The following is an 18,763-nucleotide window of genomic DNA, read 5'->3' on the forward strand; positions in this document are numbered from 1 at the left end:
GAGCCCATTAACATAGACTGAGCATATGCATGTGTGGAGTAGAGTTCTTTTGAAAATAGAATTGCTGTTAGTTTCTATGCTATGAAGCAAATGCTGGGAAGCAAAAGCATCCTCCTACACGGGGAGGTGGGGCAGCTGGTTCCAGCCCAGCCCACAGGGAAAGCATCCCGCATCCGCAGATGGGCTGAAAGCTGGCTTAATACAGAACCGTCTTAGAGTGAGCCTGGATTTCTAGCTCTGTCCTGGAGATGAGCTGATTTGGCCTGGGGATTCTGCTCAACAATAAGACTATCCTGACCCCTAGAATAAGAGTCAGCAAACTACAGTCTTCGGGCCAAAGCTGGCCTGCTGCCTGTTTTGTAAATAAAGTTTTATTGAGATACAGTCACGCTTATTTGTTTATGTATGGTCCATGGCTTTCCGTGCTACAATGGTCAAGTTGGCAGTGACACAGAAATGGGGGAGGGTGTGTTTTGGTGCCTGTTACTGAGAAATAAGATGGGAAGATAAGATGGGATTCCGAGGCTATCCTACAGGTGTGAATCATTCCAGTTTGTTCAGGTGCTCTATCTTTTTGCTGCACCAGGAACTCGAGTATCAATGGGTCGAGAGACAGGGCAGGGATTCTGGGAGATGTAAGGTTATGGTCATTACGTTAAGGCTTGTAAACTTGCAGAAGGCTGAGGTCTATGGGTACCTGCCCTGCTGCCATGGTAACCAAACGACAGTCCTAGGCTTGGGGTTGGGCTGGAAGGTGTGGTTATAAACTGAGAGCCCACGGTTGATTCTAGTCAGAAGACGTATTTTGACTGGCCCATGAATCCTTGATAGTTTTATATGTTAATTGCTTGCATTTAGAAATGGGGATATTTTGGGGAATTCCCTGGCAGTCCAGTGGTTAGGACTCTGTGCTTCCACTGCAGAGGGCAAGGGGTGGATCCCTAGTCAGGGAACTAAGATCCCGCATGCCGTGCAGCGCGGCCAAAAAAACCCCTCCAAAAAAACCCAAATAGAAATGGGGATATTTCATCCCAAATCTGGCTTCCAGCTTCTCTTGAAAATTTGAAATCTCTGGACACACTGGGTTCCCTCCCTGCTTGTTGCCTGGTTCTCCTGTCTGGTTTGCTTTTCCTGACAGCCAGCTGTTGGGGGCGTGGGTGTTATCTATCTGGCCCCTGGGGCCTGGGAGTTTGTAACCCCAGCTCTGTGCGTTGAACAGAGAATCCGTGCTATTGCAACCTTCTGTTCCTCAGGGGGCATTCTGTCTCGCCTCTGTCCCTTGCTTTCTAGCTCACTTTAGCTTATGTGCTCTCATCATATTCCATTCTGACTCTGCTGCTGAATATTCCATCAGGAAGATGTCTGAACTCAGTGGTCACTGAGTACATAGAGCCATTTCTTGTACTGATCTGAATGAATGTGGCAGGTAAAAGTATTGGGTGTGAGAGGGTAACCCTGGGAAGGATGGAAACTAGGATTTCACTGTGAATTCTCATTTCCTCCCATCATGTTCCTGGTGATGATGCATCTCAAGGCTTCCGAAAAAGCTGGAAGCACATTTGTTGGGACGTAGTCACAGGATATATTTGCATTTCCGCCCCCCCCCCCCCCCGCCTCTCCACAGAAATCTTTAGTAGAAGGCGAAAGATTTATACGAGCTGAAAAGAAACCAGAGTATGGCTATATTTGCATTTAATAACACTCATTGGCTGGGAAATAACTGTTGCTAAGACTCTTAGGTTGGTCTTTTAGGAAGCCTCTATTTCTCTTTGGGTGGAACAAAAATGGAAACACACAAAGTAAAGAAAATAAAACAGATACCTGTCATACTGTTGGGAGTCATGGGTTAGTAATCATTCCGGACCCTTTTTTTCACTGACATCTCCTATAGAGAAAAAGACAAGAAAAATACCATGGGTTATAACCTGCATTTTCCATCAGGTTTTGTTCCAAACAACATCACATGCATTAATTAGCTGGAGGTGATATGTTACTTTCAACTCAGGGAAAGTGAAGCAGAGGTGGGCTGCGTGAGACACATAAGTTTACAAGACCTTTTAATTTTCATCTCAGGGTTCCTCCTATAAACATGTCTTTATACTAATATTTTATTCAAGGTCACGTGTCTATTTTCCACCTCAAGTTTTTTAGGAAAGCACCAGCCGAGTGACTTGCTGTCTTTCCCAAGAGCGGCTGAGATGCGTTAGCGTCCTCAATCCAGATCCTTTCTTCTCCAAGTGTGGTCTGCGGACCAGCAGCCTCAGCATCACTGGGAGCTCGCTAGAAATAGAAAATTTGGGTCCTATGTCAAACCTGCTCCATCATATCTGCACTGGGACGAGATGCAACTGCAGATGACTGATGGACACTTTGCAGTCTTAGACACACCACTCTGGAGAATGGAATCCATATTCACATCTTATGTGTGACTTTTCCTTGGTCAGCGCTGAGTCCTTTCTCATCACTGTATCAGTGAGATCCGAGAGCAGCAGACAGACCTGACCTCATATGGGGATGGGGATGGAGACTTGGTGGGGGTCAGAGACCAGAGGCACCGACGGAGGGCAGAGTGTTGAAGGCCACGCGCAGATGATGACCCAGATGGCTGCTGAACGTGGGTCAGAGTCCTTCTGCGTCTCGCTGGGGACAGATCAGGACGAGGTTTCTTTTTCCAGAAGGGTTTCTGTATCCAGCAGTAGACAGTGCAGCACGGTGGCTCTGGCCTTGTACCGGAGACCTAGGCATGGGTTTGGGGGCCAGTGCTGTCATGGACTCGCCGTGGGATCGTGATTTCTTCACGTGCAAAATGAGGAGGATAATGCTTGTGTTACCTGCTTCACATGGCTGATGATTCTGAGGTGTGAAGAGGATGCGAGTGAAAGTGCTGGGTAAACACAATCCATTGGATGAGGGAAGGAACGTCCTGACGCCAATAACTGACCGGAGAAGAGGAAGCATGTGGACTGTGTATACGATATGGGTTGATATATGCGTCCATTCCCTCTCTGTCTCCACATTGAATCCTGCAGCACTGAATTCATACCTTGATGGTCATCACATGTGTTCACCACACATTTCCAAGGCTGCCTTTCCCACTAGACTGTAACCTCTTTGTGGCAGGGACTATGTCTTGGTCATTTTTATATCTTCCACGTGAGCAGAGTGTCCGATACAAAATAGGCCCTCAAGAAATATATGCGGGCTTCCCTGGTGGCGTAGGGGATGAGAACCTGCCTGCCAATGCAGGGGATACGGGTTCGAGCCCTGGTCCGGGAAGATCCCACATGCCGCAGAGCAACTATGCCTGTGCACCACAACTACTGAGCCTGCGCTCTACAGCCCATGAGCCATAACTACTGAGCCTGCATGCCACAACTACTGAAGCCCGTGCACCTAGAGCCTGTGCTCCGCAACAAGAGAAGCCACCGCAATGAGAAGCCCGCACACTGCAACGAAGACCCAACGCAGCCAAAAATAAATAAAAAAACACTAAAAAAGAAATATATGCTCTGAATAAGTGAATAAAATAAAATGAATCAAAGTTGAATCTCATGGTATGAGATTGCTGAACTGGCATCTGGTAGAAGAGATGAGGATTAATTACTAGGAAAATGCGTTCTTGCTACTGATGAACATTTCAAGGGTCACCAGCCACAAGCCCTCTGTTCTGTCCCCTTCAACTGTGCAGCTGGGTTGTGAGAGAGAGAATCAGGTTCTGAGACCCCCTAAAGGGAGAGTGCGGATCACACCTGTAGTACTGACTGTCTAGACCTCTCGTTCTTAGAAACTGAGCTGCCATTAACTCCCCTCCCGTCTTGTGGACATGGCCTCATCCTCCTGGGATGCTGCTTCTGAATATTCTGCAGCGGACAAGGAACTTGGCTCTGGCTGGGCCAACCACAGTGCTCCACCTTTGGCCGCGGTGGGCCAAGACCTGGGAGGGGCTGACATGGTGCCTTTTTTGGGGTAGGTTACATATTCCAGCTCTGGTGGCAGAATTGATCAGAAACTAAAACTCTCACACTGTCTGACGCCATGCCTTTTAGCCACACGGCCAAAGCCGGTCTGAAGGTGAGACAGAGGATGCACCTGACATTCACGGAGAACTTGGGGTGACGAGAGAATGCTGTGGCCTCAGAGCCCTGCTTTCGGCTCTCCCTGAGGCCCAGCTGTGTCCCTGCGGCCCCCTCAACCCTTCCTGAGCAAGACGGTGCCCACGTCCGCAGAAGCCAGGTCCAGGCAGGTTTCTGCCCCTTGCAACCAGAGGAATCCTGACTGACAGTACCGACATTCAAACACAGCATGAATACGAATGTGGCAAAAGCGTTTCGTGTCCTTTTTATCCTAGTTATGTTCTTGCTACACCAACACTTAAAAAATATCTTTGTTTTCAAATTTTCAATTGAACAGGCATCAGAACTGCAGAAAGTATTGTGTGTGAAGCGGAAAGTATCCAGAAAGAGGAAAAACATCTCATTAAGGCTTAAAAAATATTGTTACCACCACGAAATTTAGTACTGATTTTGTTATTTAGTACTGTTTTCCTTCTACTGTAGGAAAGTACTAAAGTACTACCTATAGTAATTTAGTATCACTACACTATACTAAACTGTTACCATTACTATAGCATCAATAGTATATTCCTGTCCCTATTCCTATAGCACTTTAGTATTAGTACACTGTACTAAACTGTTACCATTACTATAGCATTAATAGTATATTCCTGTCCCTATTCCTATAGCATTTTAGTATTAGTACACTATACTAAACTCTTACCATTACTATGGCCTTAATAGTATACTCCCATTCCTATAGCACTTTAGTATTAGTACACTGTACTAAACTGTTACCATTACTATAGCCTTAATAGTATATTCCTGTCCCTATTCCTATAGCACTTTAGTATTAGTACACTATACTAAACTGCTACCATTACTATAGCATTAATAGTATATTCCCATTCCTATTCCTATAGCACTTTAGCATTAGTACACTGTACTAAACTGTTACCATTACTATAGCCTTAATAGTATATTCCTGCTCCCATTCCTATAGCACTTTAGTATTAGTACACTATTCTAAACTGTTACCATTACTATGGCCTTAATAGTATATTCCCATTCCTATAGCATTTTAGTATTACTACACTAAACTAAACTGCTACCATTACTATAGCATTAATAGTATATTCCCATTCCTATTCCTATAGCACTTTAGTATTACTACACTATGCTAAACTGTTACCATTACTATGGCGCTAATAGTATATTACCATTCCTATAGCATTTTAGTATTAGTACACTATACTAAAGTGCTACCATTACTATGGCCTTAATAGTATATTCTCATTCCTATTCCTATAGCACTTTAGTATTAGTACACTATGCTAAACTGTTACCATTACTATGGCATTAATAGTATATTCCCATTCCTATAGCATTTTAGTATTAGTCCACTATACTAAACTGTTACCATTACTATAGCATTAATAGTATATTCCCATTCCTATTCCTATAGCCCTTTGTATTAGTACACTGTACTAAACTGTTACCATTACTATAGCATTAATAGTATATTCTTGTTCCTATTCCTATAGCACTTCAGTATTAGTACACTACACTAAACTGTTACCATTACTATGGCATTAATAGTATATTCTTGTTCCTATTCCTATAGCACTTTAGTATTAGTACACTATATTAAACTGTTACCATTACTATAGCATTAATAGTATATTCCCATTCCTATTCCTATAGCACTTTAGTATTAGTACACTAAACTAAACTGCTACCATTACTATAGCATTAATTGTATATTCCCATTCCTATTCCTATAGCACTTTAGTATTAGTACACTATACTAAACTGTTACCATTACTATAGCGTTAATAGTATATTCCCATCCCTATTCCTATAGCACTTTAGTATTAGTACACTATACTAAACTGTTACCATTACTATAGCGTTAATAGTATATTCCCATCCCTATTCCTATAGCATTTTAGTATTAGTACACTATACTAAATTGTTACCATTACTATAGCGTTAATAGTATATTCCCATTCCTATTCCTATAGCATTTTAGTATTAGTACACTGTACTAAACTGTTACCATTACTATGGCCTTAATAGTATACTCCCATTCCTATTCCTATAGCACTTTAGTATTAGTACACTATGCTAAACTGTTACCATTACTATAGCATTAATAGTATATTCCCATTCCTATTCCTATAGCACTTTAATATTAGTACACTGTACTAAAGTGTTACCATTACTATAGCATTAATAGTATATTCCTGCTCCTATTCCTATAGCACTTTAGTATTACTACACTATGCTAAACTGTTAATATTTTTATAGCATTAATATACATTTCTGTTCCTATTCCCACTCCTATAGTGTTCATTGTGCACTTCGGTTCCTATTCCTACAGGACTCTAGTATTTCATATTATTTAGTGCTATTTTCCTGCAACGAGCTCTTGAGTTTTAAACAGTAGTTAAACGCTCTGAGTGGACAGGCATCGCGGGGCTGCTTCAGGGTTGCCCGGGACACAGGGCAGGTGTCAGCCAGTGCTCTGTGCAGAGGAGGGAAGCACAGGAGGTCCCCTCTGGAGCCACCGAGGGGGTCACAGCGTCAAAGGAGGAAACAAAGTCCAAACAGCTTAAAAAGAAAGAAAGTGGAGTGTTCTACCTGTGGGGAAAGGAAAGCGAGCACAGGACTTCCCCTCTGGGTGGGTGAGTGGGCCGGCAGCGAGGAGGTCGGGGGTGATGTGAGCAGCGCTGTCCCTGTCCTGGGGGCCACTCACAGCCTGCAGGTCATCGTTACAACAGGCCTGCTGCTCCCGGGCAGAGAACAGCCTCCAGTGAGACCCAGTAAGGGTCTGCATCCCGGTCCCTCAGAGCCAAGCGTCCATTAACAGCTGCAGCATTTCAGCACCAACTGAGGGGAGAGAGGTCTTCAGCGTAGTCCCTAGGAAAGTGCTGCTACACCGAGAACATTCCTTTCACACGATATTCGTTTATGTGGCTGGTTAGCCTAGAGGCCTTGATTGACGGCCTACTCTATTTAGGTGCTGCCCCAGGCTTTGTCCGAAGACAACAGTTGGGCCTGTCCACGTGGGGCTTCTAATCTGTCAGAGGGAGAGAATCGTGCTACAACAGTGCAACGTGTGGACAGGTTTCACCTGAAGTGTCTCTTCAGTGCAGACTGGGCCACGAGGGAAGGAGAGGTCATTTCTACTTGGGGCAATCTGGGAAGGCTTCTAGGTGGAGGTGACCCTGTATCCAAAGGCTCTTCTTTGCAAAAGACCTCTCCCCAGCAAAGGACTTAGTGCTTTATTCTCCTCCTTGTGCCCCTGAAGCCCACTGACTACTCTGCAAGAAATGAGCCGTGTGTAGAAAAACTAGGAAATGCCCTCAAATTATGCAGGGTCTTGGGAGGTTTGCTATGGAATTTGGACTTTGTCCTATGGAAAATAGGGAGCCATGGAAGGCCCTTCAGGGAGTGCCCTGATTTGAGAGGATAACTCTGCCTTGGTGCAGAGGGGGACTCCTCAAGATGCTACCTATCGGCGTGGGATCGTTGCTACTTTCCTGTCTTAGTGTTCAAGGTCACAAAGTTAGACTAGGGCCAGAGAGAACCCCACCCACCTTGTCAAAGGCCCTGGCCCTGACCGCACACCCTTTTGTCCCCTTGTGTTTTCTTTTTCTCTGTAGAAAACACAACACTGAAGGGACAACTGTGAAAATTCCCCCTTGGAAAATCTTTCCACGCAGACCTAGTGAGTCATTGCTTACACAGTCTGCACATAATTAAAATGAAACATGCATCACTATAATGGAAAAGAATATGAAAAAGAATGTAGATGTATGTATAACTGAATCACGTTGCTGTACAGCAGAAGTTAACACAACATTGTAAATCAACTCTACTTCAATTAAAAAATGAAACATGCATCTCCCTCACGGCTCTACATCGACTTTTTCCGAGGAGGGCATTTGTGGTCCTCGTTTGCCTCTCCCTGGCTCTCAGAGCGTCTGAATGGTGAGCTATACTGGGGTCATCAGTTACGTCTTCGGCTGGTACTTCCCGGGCGGCCCCAGGAAGCCAAGAGGGGGCCGTGTGGGGTGGGCAGGGGTCACGTTCACAGGCAACTCTCTTGGTTCTGTTTACAATGTCAGATGCTCCAGCCTCTGGCTATTACGGGCTCCACGCTGAGACTGCTAATACTGGGTGGACTCTCAGAGGCGGACAGGACACCGTCTCACTTGGCATTGACACACGTGGACACCACGGGCTTCCTACATAGACCTCACGTCAGAGGTCGTGGAGACATGAGTTGAGAACCAAGCTACACCCTCCACTTGGGATGGGTCTTGAAGTTGTGTTTACGCGGCAAGCGCTGTTTTGACTAGGTCTGCGGGACGCTGGGCACTGCGGGGGGCTTGTGGGATGGGGCTGGGGTCCTCGCCCCCCGCCCCCCACCCCCACTTTGGCTTTGTCACCACTTTGCCTGGGTGCAGGCAAGTAGCTATGCCCTCGGAGGGGCTGCCCTCACCTGGGAGGGCAGTGAGGTCATGAAGCTCTCTCTCTCCCTCTTGGAGTGTCTGCTTCTCTCCCTTCCCCCCCATCACAGCTTTGTCCCTGATGCTTGGGAATTGTTGGTAAGAACAAGTTCAGTCCCAGGGTATGGAGGACAGACCCTGGGCTGAGAGTCATTCGGATGCTTTTGGGTCTCAGGTCAGCAGTTTGCACATCTTGGCTGGGTCTCTTCACGCTCTGAGCCGCCCTTGTGAAGTGAAATCACAATCTCCCACCCTTCAGGTTATGACGAGGACCAGGGAATTTTTTGCGGTACGCCGGCCTCTCACTGTTGTGGCCTCTCACTGTTGTGGCCTCTCCCATTGCGGAGCACAGGCTCCGGACGCGCAGGCTCAGCGGCCACGGCTCACGGGCCCAGCCGCTCCGCGGCACGCGGGATCCCCCCGAACCGGGGCACGAACCCGCGTCCCCCGCATCGGCAGGCGGACTCCCAACCACTGCGCCACCAGGGAAGCCCTGAGGACCAGGGAATTTGAGAATGCTCTGTAAATGTAAAAGTGGACACCGACCTACAGTACGGGAAGAGGTCTTCATTATTATAGTCACTATTATTACACCCGGTCATCTCCTGGCCAATCCCAGTCATCCCTAAGGTGTGGGCAACTGGAGCTATTCTGGCCAATAGGGGCGCCCTGAAGTGGTTTAAAAGACATAACAGCACAGAAGCCCACCTCCGTAGACCCTAAGATAAGATGGAGGTGGAAATGCTCCTCTCTCCTCTGCCATTCTCCTCTTCCCAGTCTGAATTTTACCTTTTGTGAATTTTTTTCCCCTTCAAGTTCATTTAAATTTGTTACGGGGAGCAAGGAAGGTTGGGTGCGCAGATGAATTTGTATCCAATTCTACAGCATTCCAAATGCAGCCCCAGTTGTCCTTCCCTGAGGTCTTTGCATTTTAAGAGTAAATCTAGGATCCAGTGAAGTGAATATATAATGGTTGAATTTCTGATGATGGTAATAACTTAGGCACTTCTCACATAGAAGAGAACAGAGGCCAGGGGTATTCAAATCATACAACATTGTGATCCACCTTTTTCCACTTGGTAAAACTAACCCTATTCGGGAGTGTAGTATCAAAAATTCAGTACGAGAAAAAAATTTACAAAGCCAGCCTAGTTAGACTAGGGATCGGGCTGATTAAAATGGAACATAAGACTGTGAGTTACTTAATAAAGGTGTGGGAAAATAGTCATAGCTCTCCCCTGTGACATGGCCCAGGTGTTTGTCCCAGTGGATCACCTGTTAGAGCACGGGGCAGGGTGACAACCTCTCCGCTGGGCGTGGCGGGAGCCTAGAGCCCCACATCAGAGACATCAGTAAACTCTGGGTGGTAAAGCTGTAATTTCCTTTTCAGGTTTTCAGCCATCACTCTAAGTGTTCTGCCTTTAGTAGAGAGAGAACACAGCCAGGCTCTGTGTTTGAAGCTGAGCTTAATTTGCTGTGGCTGATTTTTTTGTTCTCGGTAAAATGATTTTAATTCAAGTTCAACGATCCCACTCTGTGGCTCATTTCTACTCTTCCTTTTAACCTCTGTCCATGCCAAATCACTGCCCCCTTCTCTCCCTCTTCCCTTCTCTTTCTCCTTCTCTTTCCTGGGCAAAGTCACCATGGCTTGGAAGGAGCACGGGCCCTGCCATTTGTCAACAGAATGACACGGGAGAGGTCAAGAGTCACGTCCCCAGGTGGGTAAGGTCATCCACCTCAAAGGGAATAGATGGATGAAATAGAACAGATGTGCTTGGCACTTGGTGGTATTCCTGCACCCTCACGTGCAAGGGGCTGGGGCCACAGCCTGAGAAAAATCCTGTTTCTGCTTTGAAGACTAGGTCAGCAGTGCTAGGAGTGGGGTTTTGGGGGTCAGAGTGGGCTTTCAAACAAACACACAAGTCCCCTGTGAATCTAAAACTCTCTGCTACATCTAATTTAGTGTCACGATGAGTGAAACTTGGAACCATTTCTAACCACATAACGCAGCGATAGAAAAGTCAAGAAGGAACCAGCCGGAAATAGTTTTATGAGGCCACCTCTGAAAGCCTCGACTCACCGCCTGCTATGTTTATAACACACTTTCTTCCTAGCTACCTTTCTCTAGAGGTGGGCCATCACCTCTGAATGCTTCTAAGAAGTAAGACTCTTAAGAGGAAGCAGATGGGTAGTTTGAGGGACTCGCCCGACGCAACAGGAGAAACCACCTCAACAGATGTCTTGTTGGCCAAAGCAAGCGGTTAAAACTGCCTCTGCTGACACCTGGTGGACAGGAGTGCAGCATCCCTGCGCCAAAGACAGCAACGGGCATGTGTGGTGAGGGGCCTGGGATGCATCCGTCATAATGCCTGAGGAACAAGGGTACCACGCAGAACCGGAGCGCTTACTTGTGGTTAGGTGACTCACCAGGACACAGGTGGGGAAAACAAACGCGTGGGAAAATAAAACGGCAACACGGAAGCGAATGATGTATTATGGATTTCTTAAAAGAGTTTGATGGCGAGTGAGGCAACAACAAACGAGAACCCACTCCAACCCCCTGCCCTCGACAGCCTCCTAAGAAAGATTCTACTGCTTGACCCCTGACCATCTCCACCCCAGGGCGACGGCAGTGCCCAGATGGAGCTTGGGTTCTGTTGCCTCTGGAATCTGCCCTGAGCTCCTTGCAGATTTTTAACCCTGGGATAGAAAGAATATTCTTCCAGAGGAGACATTATGAAGACTGCTTTGACCCCCTCAAATCCCTTGAAGATGCAAATAAAATTCTCCTAATAAATATAGTTATAATTGTTCACTATTTCTTGGATATCAAATGTAGTGGAAGGAGAGCGTCTGCATTGAGAGTTATCTACAGAAATAGACTTCATAAACGTTGTACAATCTCCATTTTCCCCTTCGGTGGGTTCTCGTTTAATGCTGCCTGGTGAAGGCTGAATATTTTGACAAAGTCAACGGTTTCCTGCGAGCACAGTGCACACACAGCTTAGATTTTGTCTTTCAACAATGTGTTTATTAAAGGTGATTTTCAAGAATGCATCAGAGCACTTATCAGTTCAAATTTGTAAGAATTAATCCATTATATTTAAGTCACGAAGAAAGGTGATTTTTAAAAAAATTACAGGAACCTTGGTTAAGGGTTGAGTCAGGGAATTGGGGTGAACAGATCTACCTAGGAAGGTAAGAAAGAAAAGAAGCCCTTAAAAGACTCATGCAGTTGCATTTTTCTTTTTTTTAATTTATGAATTAAAAAATCTTATATCGGAGTACAGTTGATTAACAATGTTATGTTAGTTTCGGGTGTACAGCAAAGTGATTCAGTTATGCATGTACATGTATCTATTCTTTTTCAAAATTCTATTCTCATTTAGGTTAGAGGTTTTTTTTTTTTTCCTCCTGACTTTTAAGTTAAATTTGGAATATGAATTCCCTTAAATGTGCCACCAGAAAGTGTACAGTCAAAATATACCCCCTTCCATGGTCAGTGATTCTAGGGCACAGAGGTTCTCAATTTTCCTGGCACCGCTACTGTTTCAGAAACTGCTTCACAGTGACCCCAGGTAAAAGGAACAAATGTTCTGTTTATTAAGTAAATAGTTCCAAACAGCCCTAATAGTAGTATTTGCATGGCATCTGACAGCTGTGCCTGTGTTTCCCTCAAAAATTAGACATTCCATTGTGTTCCTCTGGGTTTGCTGTGGCACTCCCAGGGTGCCTTGGTACAGAGTTTGGGGACCGTGGCCGTAACAGCTCTGGGAATCAGTGAAAAGTTCGAGGGTGTGGTTACCTGATCTCTTTTTAGCCCTCATTCTCTGTGAACCCAGGGCTACATAATTTGGCCTTTCAGTTTCATATTGACCTTTCAGTGGGTCAGCCTGGCATGAGCTGTGGAGGAGAGAACAGAGAATGAAACCTCGGCTGGAGTTAAGCTCATTGTGGGCATAAACAAGATTTGACCATCATTCAATAGAGTTTCCGGAGCCCCTATCACATGGTGAACTTGCGGTGAAGTCTCTAAAAAGTAAAGGAACGCAGCCCTTGCCTTGTCTTAGGAGGGGGACGCAGTAAGCTGCGTTATCACTGGGAATTGCAGGAACACCAAAGGCAGCTGAGAAAGTGGCTGGATGCTAAGTTCTTAGGTGAGAATCTGACGAATGAGCATGTTACACACGCCGGAATTCTTGTAAGAGGATCTCAATAAATCTATAAATGGCAGGTCACCTGCTTTTCTATTCTGTTCTGTTTCTGACTTATGTGTAGCAAGGAAGCTACATATAAACTAAACTAGTGGTTCTCAAAGTCTGGCAAACTCCTGGAGGGCTCCTCACACAGATGGCCGGGGCTCTGCCCCCAGAGTTTCTGATTTAGCCAGTCTAGGGGTGGTGGTGTCGGGTAGGGGTGTCTGGGAGTCTGCACGTCCAAGTTCCTGGGTGACTGGACTGTACTTTCCAGGAATCACATGTTGGGAGCCACCAGCCTACACCATTTGGGCACAAGTCAGAGGCACTGGGGCACCATCTTGGTGGGCTACACTTGACGCTGGGCAGGTATCCCCACCTCTCCACTCAGGACCAGCCCAGTCAACCTGGTCTAGAAGAGGGGCTGATCCAGGCCCCCAGCTCTGTGACTGGACAGTTTCCTTCTCTGAAGACCCCCTTGCATTTCAAGTGTGCATCCTGGAATTTGAGACACTCGAGTCCTGTAGTAACAGTGACGGCGAGACCTGACGAGGTGAAGGAGTCTTGCACCTTCGAAGAGGCTGGCTTTGCACTCTGCTTTCTTGTAAGGGTGGGGCACGTCCATGGAGGCTGCAGGAAAAGCAGTTCTTAATCTCAAGGGAGGGGGTCACAGCAGAATCAGCTGAGAAGCCTTGCTCGCCATCTCCGGGGCTGGGCCCTGGAATGTGTACCTAGAAAAGGCTTCCCGGCTGATTCTGTTGAGAACTTCTGCTCATGAGAGAAGCGCTGAAGTATAAGCCAAATGTGGAGATGGGTCACCCTACTGTCACTCTTACCCCTGAAGCCACACACGCGCATTGGTTCAGAGTCACCGGACACACTACGTCCTGTTGGACTGCTGCAGGCCTGCAGAGAACTCTCTTTCCCTCCCTCTGGCCATGCTTCCTTGGCGGGTGGCAAAATCGTGGCCAGTGTGGTTGATCCAAAGCACATTGCTAATTAAAAGCCACTACCTATGCACCGAGGGACCCACGATAGCACCAACACACCAATGGCACAGAAGCACCTGGACTTCTGCACTCAAGCCACACTCACCCTCCGCTCCTGCCCCATGACTTATTTCCTCCAGTGCGGTCCCAGCTCAGCAGCATCCGCATCAGCTGGGGACTCAGAGATGCAGATGCTCAGGCCCTACCCCAGACCTACTGAATCAGAACCTCTGAGAGGGAAGTCCAGCCTCCAGGTGATGATTCTGGTGCAGCTGGGGTTCAAAACCCCCTGCCCATTGCCACAGATCAGAAGGTGTTCACAAGGCAGGCACTGCTCTGTGCCCTCTCCCACCAGCTTGCCTAGCGATCAGCCCAGAACATTCGCTAGGTAACGAAGCCTGGTTGGGGGGGAGCCCTACTTCCTGCTGTCAGAGAGAATCAACACTCACTTGGTGAGCTGCCTCTGAGAGGTTGCCAACGCTGCGTCTAAATCATCTCTCGTTTCTTCTGGGTTGTATTTTCCATATTCACACTTCAGCTCCCCCTGAATCCTCTCCAAGTTTTTTACATTCCTTTCAGCTCAGGAAGCCAAAATGAAGATGCCATGTTTCAACCAGGGTCTGTTTCCTGCTGTGGGGAGGGGCATTCTGCAAGATTCTTAAATGCCCGACTCCCAGCATCATGATTATTTTCCGAACAATAGAAGGAGATTGCTGATTCACGTTTGGCTCACGGCTGGCTCCAGGCATCTTTTTTTTTTTCTTGCTGTACTTGTGCCGATGCAACACAATAATGTTCTATTCATCCCTCTGAGTTAGAAATGCCAACAGCTCAGCTATGCAACTGAAGGGTCCCGCCTCCCCTTTGGCTTATTTAAAGCCTTCCCGCAAATAACACGTTTTGAAATATTATATGGCGTGATCACTCTGAGCCATTTGGCTTTGGCACCGACCGTCAGACCTTATCTTTTTATTAGCTGCTCCTTGCACAATGCCTGGCACAATGGAACCAGGATTCTTAAAAAATGCCTGTTGGGTGAATCACATACCCACTTCCTGAGGTTCAAACCTGATCCTTCTATTCTGCCCTGATATAGTACAACCCGCCCTCTGTCAGGGGCAGGGCGGAACCCGGCTATCACATGCAGGCTCACGTTTGCATCCAGTCAAAGAATGGGTTTGACCTCCTCAAGGTCTGATGGTCCGGGGGGCTCCATCCAGCACCTGGCCCCGTTTGCACACTGTCTGCACGGCCACTTCTGGTCCTGCCATAGCAGTGGGGCTCTGGTTGCCTCTCAGCACAGCTTTGCCAATAGCAGTCGGGGCCAGCTGTGGGTTTTTGTTTCCCAGCTGCAAAGTCAAACTGGTGGCACTGCTTAGCTCCTAAAACTCTATTGGTCACCCTGAGCCACACACCCAAATCACCTGGGTGGCTTTGCAAAGTCCCCAGGCTGCATCCCAACCCAATTAGTGTTTCGTAACTGAGGCCTGAGTTTTGTAACTGCCTGGGACATTCGGATGTGCAGGCGAGGCTGAGAACCACGGCCCTAAAGTGGCATCATTAAAATGATGGAGATGGGGCTTCCCTGGTGGCGCAGTGGTTGAGAGTCTGCCTGCCGATGCAGGGGACACGGGTTCGTGCCCCAGTCTGGGAAGATCCCACATGCTGCGGAGCGGCTGGGCCCGTGAGCCATGGCCGCTGAGCCTGCACATCTGGAGCCTGTGCTCCGCAACGGGAGAGGCCACAGCAGTGAGAGGCCCGCGTACCGCAAAAAAAAAAAAAAAAAAAAAAGATGGAGACGGACAGCTCACTGAGGACCGTTTCCCCCCTCCAGGAACTCAAGAGCATACCCTGTTAGGCTAAGAAGGGGAGCACCCCCTTCTGCTCATCTGCCCATTTCTCTTCTCACCAGCCTTTTTTTTTTTTTGCGGTACGCGGGCCTCTCACTGTTGTGGCCTCTCCCGTTGCGGAGCACAGGCTCTGGACGCGCAGGCTCAGCGGCCATGGCTCACAGGCCCAGCCGCTCAGCGGCATGTGGGATCCTCCCGGACCGGGGCACGAACCCGTGTCCACTGCATCGGCAGGCGGACTCTCAACCACTGCGCCACCAGGGAAGCCCCTCACAATCCTTTAAAAAAAATTTATTTGTTATTTTATTTAATTTATTTTTTTTAAACCATTTAAAAAGATGGGAGTATGGCTGACTTACAATGTTGTGTTCATTTCAGGTGTACAGCAAAGTGATTCAGTTATACATATACACGTATCCGCTCTTTTTTAGATTCTTCTCCCGTATAGGTCATTAGAAAGTATTGAGCAGAGTTCCCTGTGCTCTACAGCAGGTCCTTGTTGCTTATCTATTTTATATACAGTGTGTCTGTCTGCTCACTATCTTGACATGTGCTCACCCAAGCACAGAGGGTCTGGGTGAACTGAGGTCAGGAGGTTACCCAGAGTCCTGGCTTCAACATTCTCACTAGGGAATCCCTAAGATGTGAGCCATGGTGTGACATAGGAAGATCCTTGGGGATGGCTCTGTCTCCAGAGAATTCCCAAGGAGGGCATAGACACTGTGTCATTAATCACCAGGCTGTTTGGAGGAACAGACACGTCCAGTTGTTTCTGCTAATTGACGAAACAGAGGGTTAGAGGGACAGGGAAGCTTTTCCCTCCGGCTGCTGAGAGGAGGAATCAGAATGTCAACCCAGATCTAGTGCTCTGAATCGCCGAGCCATCCCATCTGCCAGATGCGTGTCCCTCAGCTGGGTTCCTTGATGGGCACAAAGATGATTAAGCCCTGCTCCTTCCCCTCTGGGAAGCACCGCCTGGTAGAGATGACAGAGCACTCACAAACAATTCTACTTAGAGGAGGTTGTATCTGGTACTCTATCAGAAGCGCAGAGGACCATACAAGTGTGTGGGAGGGAAAGAGTAACTAAGAAAACCTGACTCTACAAAACACAGATGCTCTGCAAATCCTCACTCCATCCCGCACAGGGCTGTGTGATCTTCCAGGTCCAGATCCAGTTGTGTACGGAGGGTCTTTCAGAATGGGGGTTGTCCAAAGTGTAGGTGTTTGGGCTGAAATCATCCTGACAATGTAATCTGGATGCCTGGGCGGGATATCTCCAACAGCTTGTTGTATTTACTTATTTATTTTCTTTTTAGGCCGGGCTGAGCGGTTTGCGGGATCTTAGTTCCCTGACCAGGGATCGAACCCGTGCCCCCTGCGTTGGGAGCGGAGTCTTAACCACTGGACCGCCAGGGAAGTCCCATCCATCAGCTTGTTTTAATATCACTTGAACATGTGTCCTAAAAGAAGAAGATAGTATGACCCTTACAGAGGTGTTAAGAGGATTAAATGAGTTCATACAAGAAAAGTGCTTCTGTTGTGCAGGAGAGAAGAGCCGTCAGGTGAAGCTGTGTTCTCCTTGCGGAGTAGCTGAGGTGCAGAGGCAGGCGGGGAAGAGGGTGGAGGGCTCCCCAAGTGTCCTCGCTGTCTGCTGAGAACTTGGCTTACTTCATGCAGGTTGTAACTTATAAAAAGGGCACAGTATTAGACATACATTCATCAGGGTATAATTTTTTTAATAAAATAATTGATAACATTAGGAAAGCCTGGGATTTATATCCTCTGTGTGATACTGTGTAAAAGAGGTTTGTTAAGAGGATAACTCACTTCTCTGGGGACAGCAGCATTTATAAAATGGACTCTTGTAAGCAGTGTTGCAGCAACGGATGGCTCCCGGTTGAATGGTCTGTGTTGGGAGTTCAACTAATGCTTTCTCAGCGAGAGAACATTTAAGTCAATATTTTTCACAACATCTACTCTCCCTCAAAAAACAGATTTTTTGGTCCCCAAATGATTTTTACAGTTATGAGATGGAACACTTCCGTTGAACCATCGCTAGAGTCATTGTTTACTGTAAACAAGACACACTATCCTGTTTTCTTATATGAAAAGGAAAGATAGTGGGCCTTGGTCATCAACCTGTATTGTTGGTTTTACCTGCGAAAACGAATTGTGTGATTTTCAGGAAAAATAAATTCGCGTGATTTGAAAACAAAGATTTCCAGAGAAAGGGAAATCAGCCAGTTTCTAAAACATCCAAGGAATAATGCAGATCCTATGTGAAAGGCATGAATGTCTTCCTGGAGCTCCATCTTCTCAGTTCCAGGGCAGGAGCCAACTAGACCAAACATGGTGCTTGGCTTTAGAGTAAAATCTACAACAAACCTAAAGAGTTTCTAGTTGTGTGTTCAATGAAACTGAGTAGAGAAGAAAGACGATAATGGTACTTATGTTAACATGTTACTGTGTTAGTCACCGTATATCCTGCGCATGTGTATATGGTTCCATAAAAAGTAGGATAATAATAATGATAAAAATAAAGGCAATAACTGTAACAGCATCTAACATGTATTGAGGGTTTGCCATTCTGCTAAGTGTCCTACATATACTACCTCCTTTATTACTCTCAACAACCTTTGATGTAGGGGATCTAAACTTAAGAGATGTGACGCCCTTGGGACTTCCCTGGTGGCACAGTGGTTAAGAATCCGCCTGCCAATGCAGGGGACACGGGTTCGAGCCCTGGTCTGGGAAGATCCCACATGCTGCGGAGCAGCTAAGCCCGTGCGCCACGACTACTGAGCCTGTGCTCAGGATCCTGTGAGCGGCAACTACTGAGCCCGCTCACCACAACTACTGAAGCCCGCGTGCCTAGAGCCCGTGCTCCACAACAAGAGAAGCCACTGCAATGAGAAGCCCATGCACCGCAACGAAGAGTAGCCCCCGCTCGCTGCAACTAGAGAAAGCTCACATGCAGCAATGAAGACCCAACGCAGCCAAAAATAAATAAATAAACAAACAAACAAACAAATAAATAAATTTAAAGAGATGTGATGCCCTTGCCCAAGGTTGTAAAGACTGTTAAGTGGGAGGGCTAGGAATTGAACCCAGGTCCTGTGGATCCAGACATTTTGCTCTAAACTACTATACTTGACTG

The 18,763-nt window shown here is 46.9% G+C and overlaps 1 protein-coding gene across 15 annotated transcripts in view; it reads right to left on the reverse strand.

The window, feature by feature from the left end:
* The window catches only part of THRB (thyroid hormone receptor beta), a 393,807-nt gene that overhangs the window by 104,616 nt on the left and 270,428 nt on the right, over positions 1-18,763 (reverse strand). For all 15 annotated transcript variants that reach the window (XM_082840489.1, XM_082840498.1, XM_082840499.1 and 12 more), the window contains one exon: positions 1,822-1,885. In XM_082840489.1, the coding sequence (XP_082696615.1) occupies positions 1,822-1,843 (22 nt within the window). In that variant the 5' untranslated portion in view covers positions 1,844-1,885. The remainder of the gene's footprint in view (positions 1-1,821; positions 1,886-18,763) is intronic.

The sequence above is a fragment of the Leucopleurus acutus genome (genome assembly GCF_964270905.1).
Source record: "Leucopleurus acutus genome assembly, chromosome: 5".
NCBI lineage: Eukaryota > Metazoa > Chordata > Mammalia > Artiodactyla > Delphinidae > Leucopleurus > Leucopleurus acutus.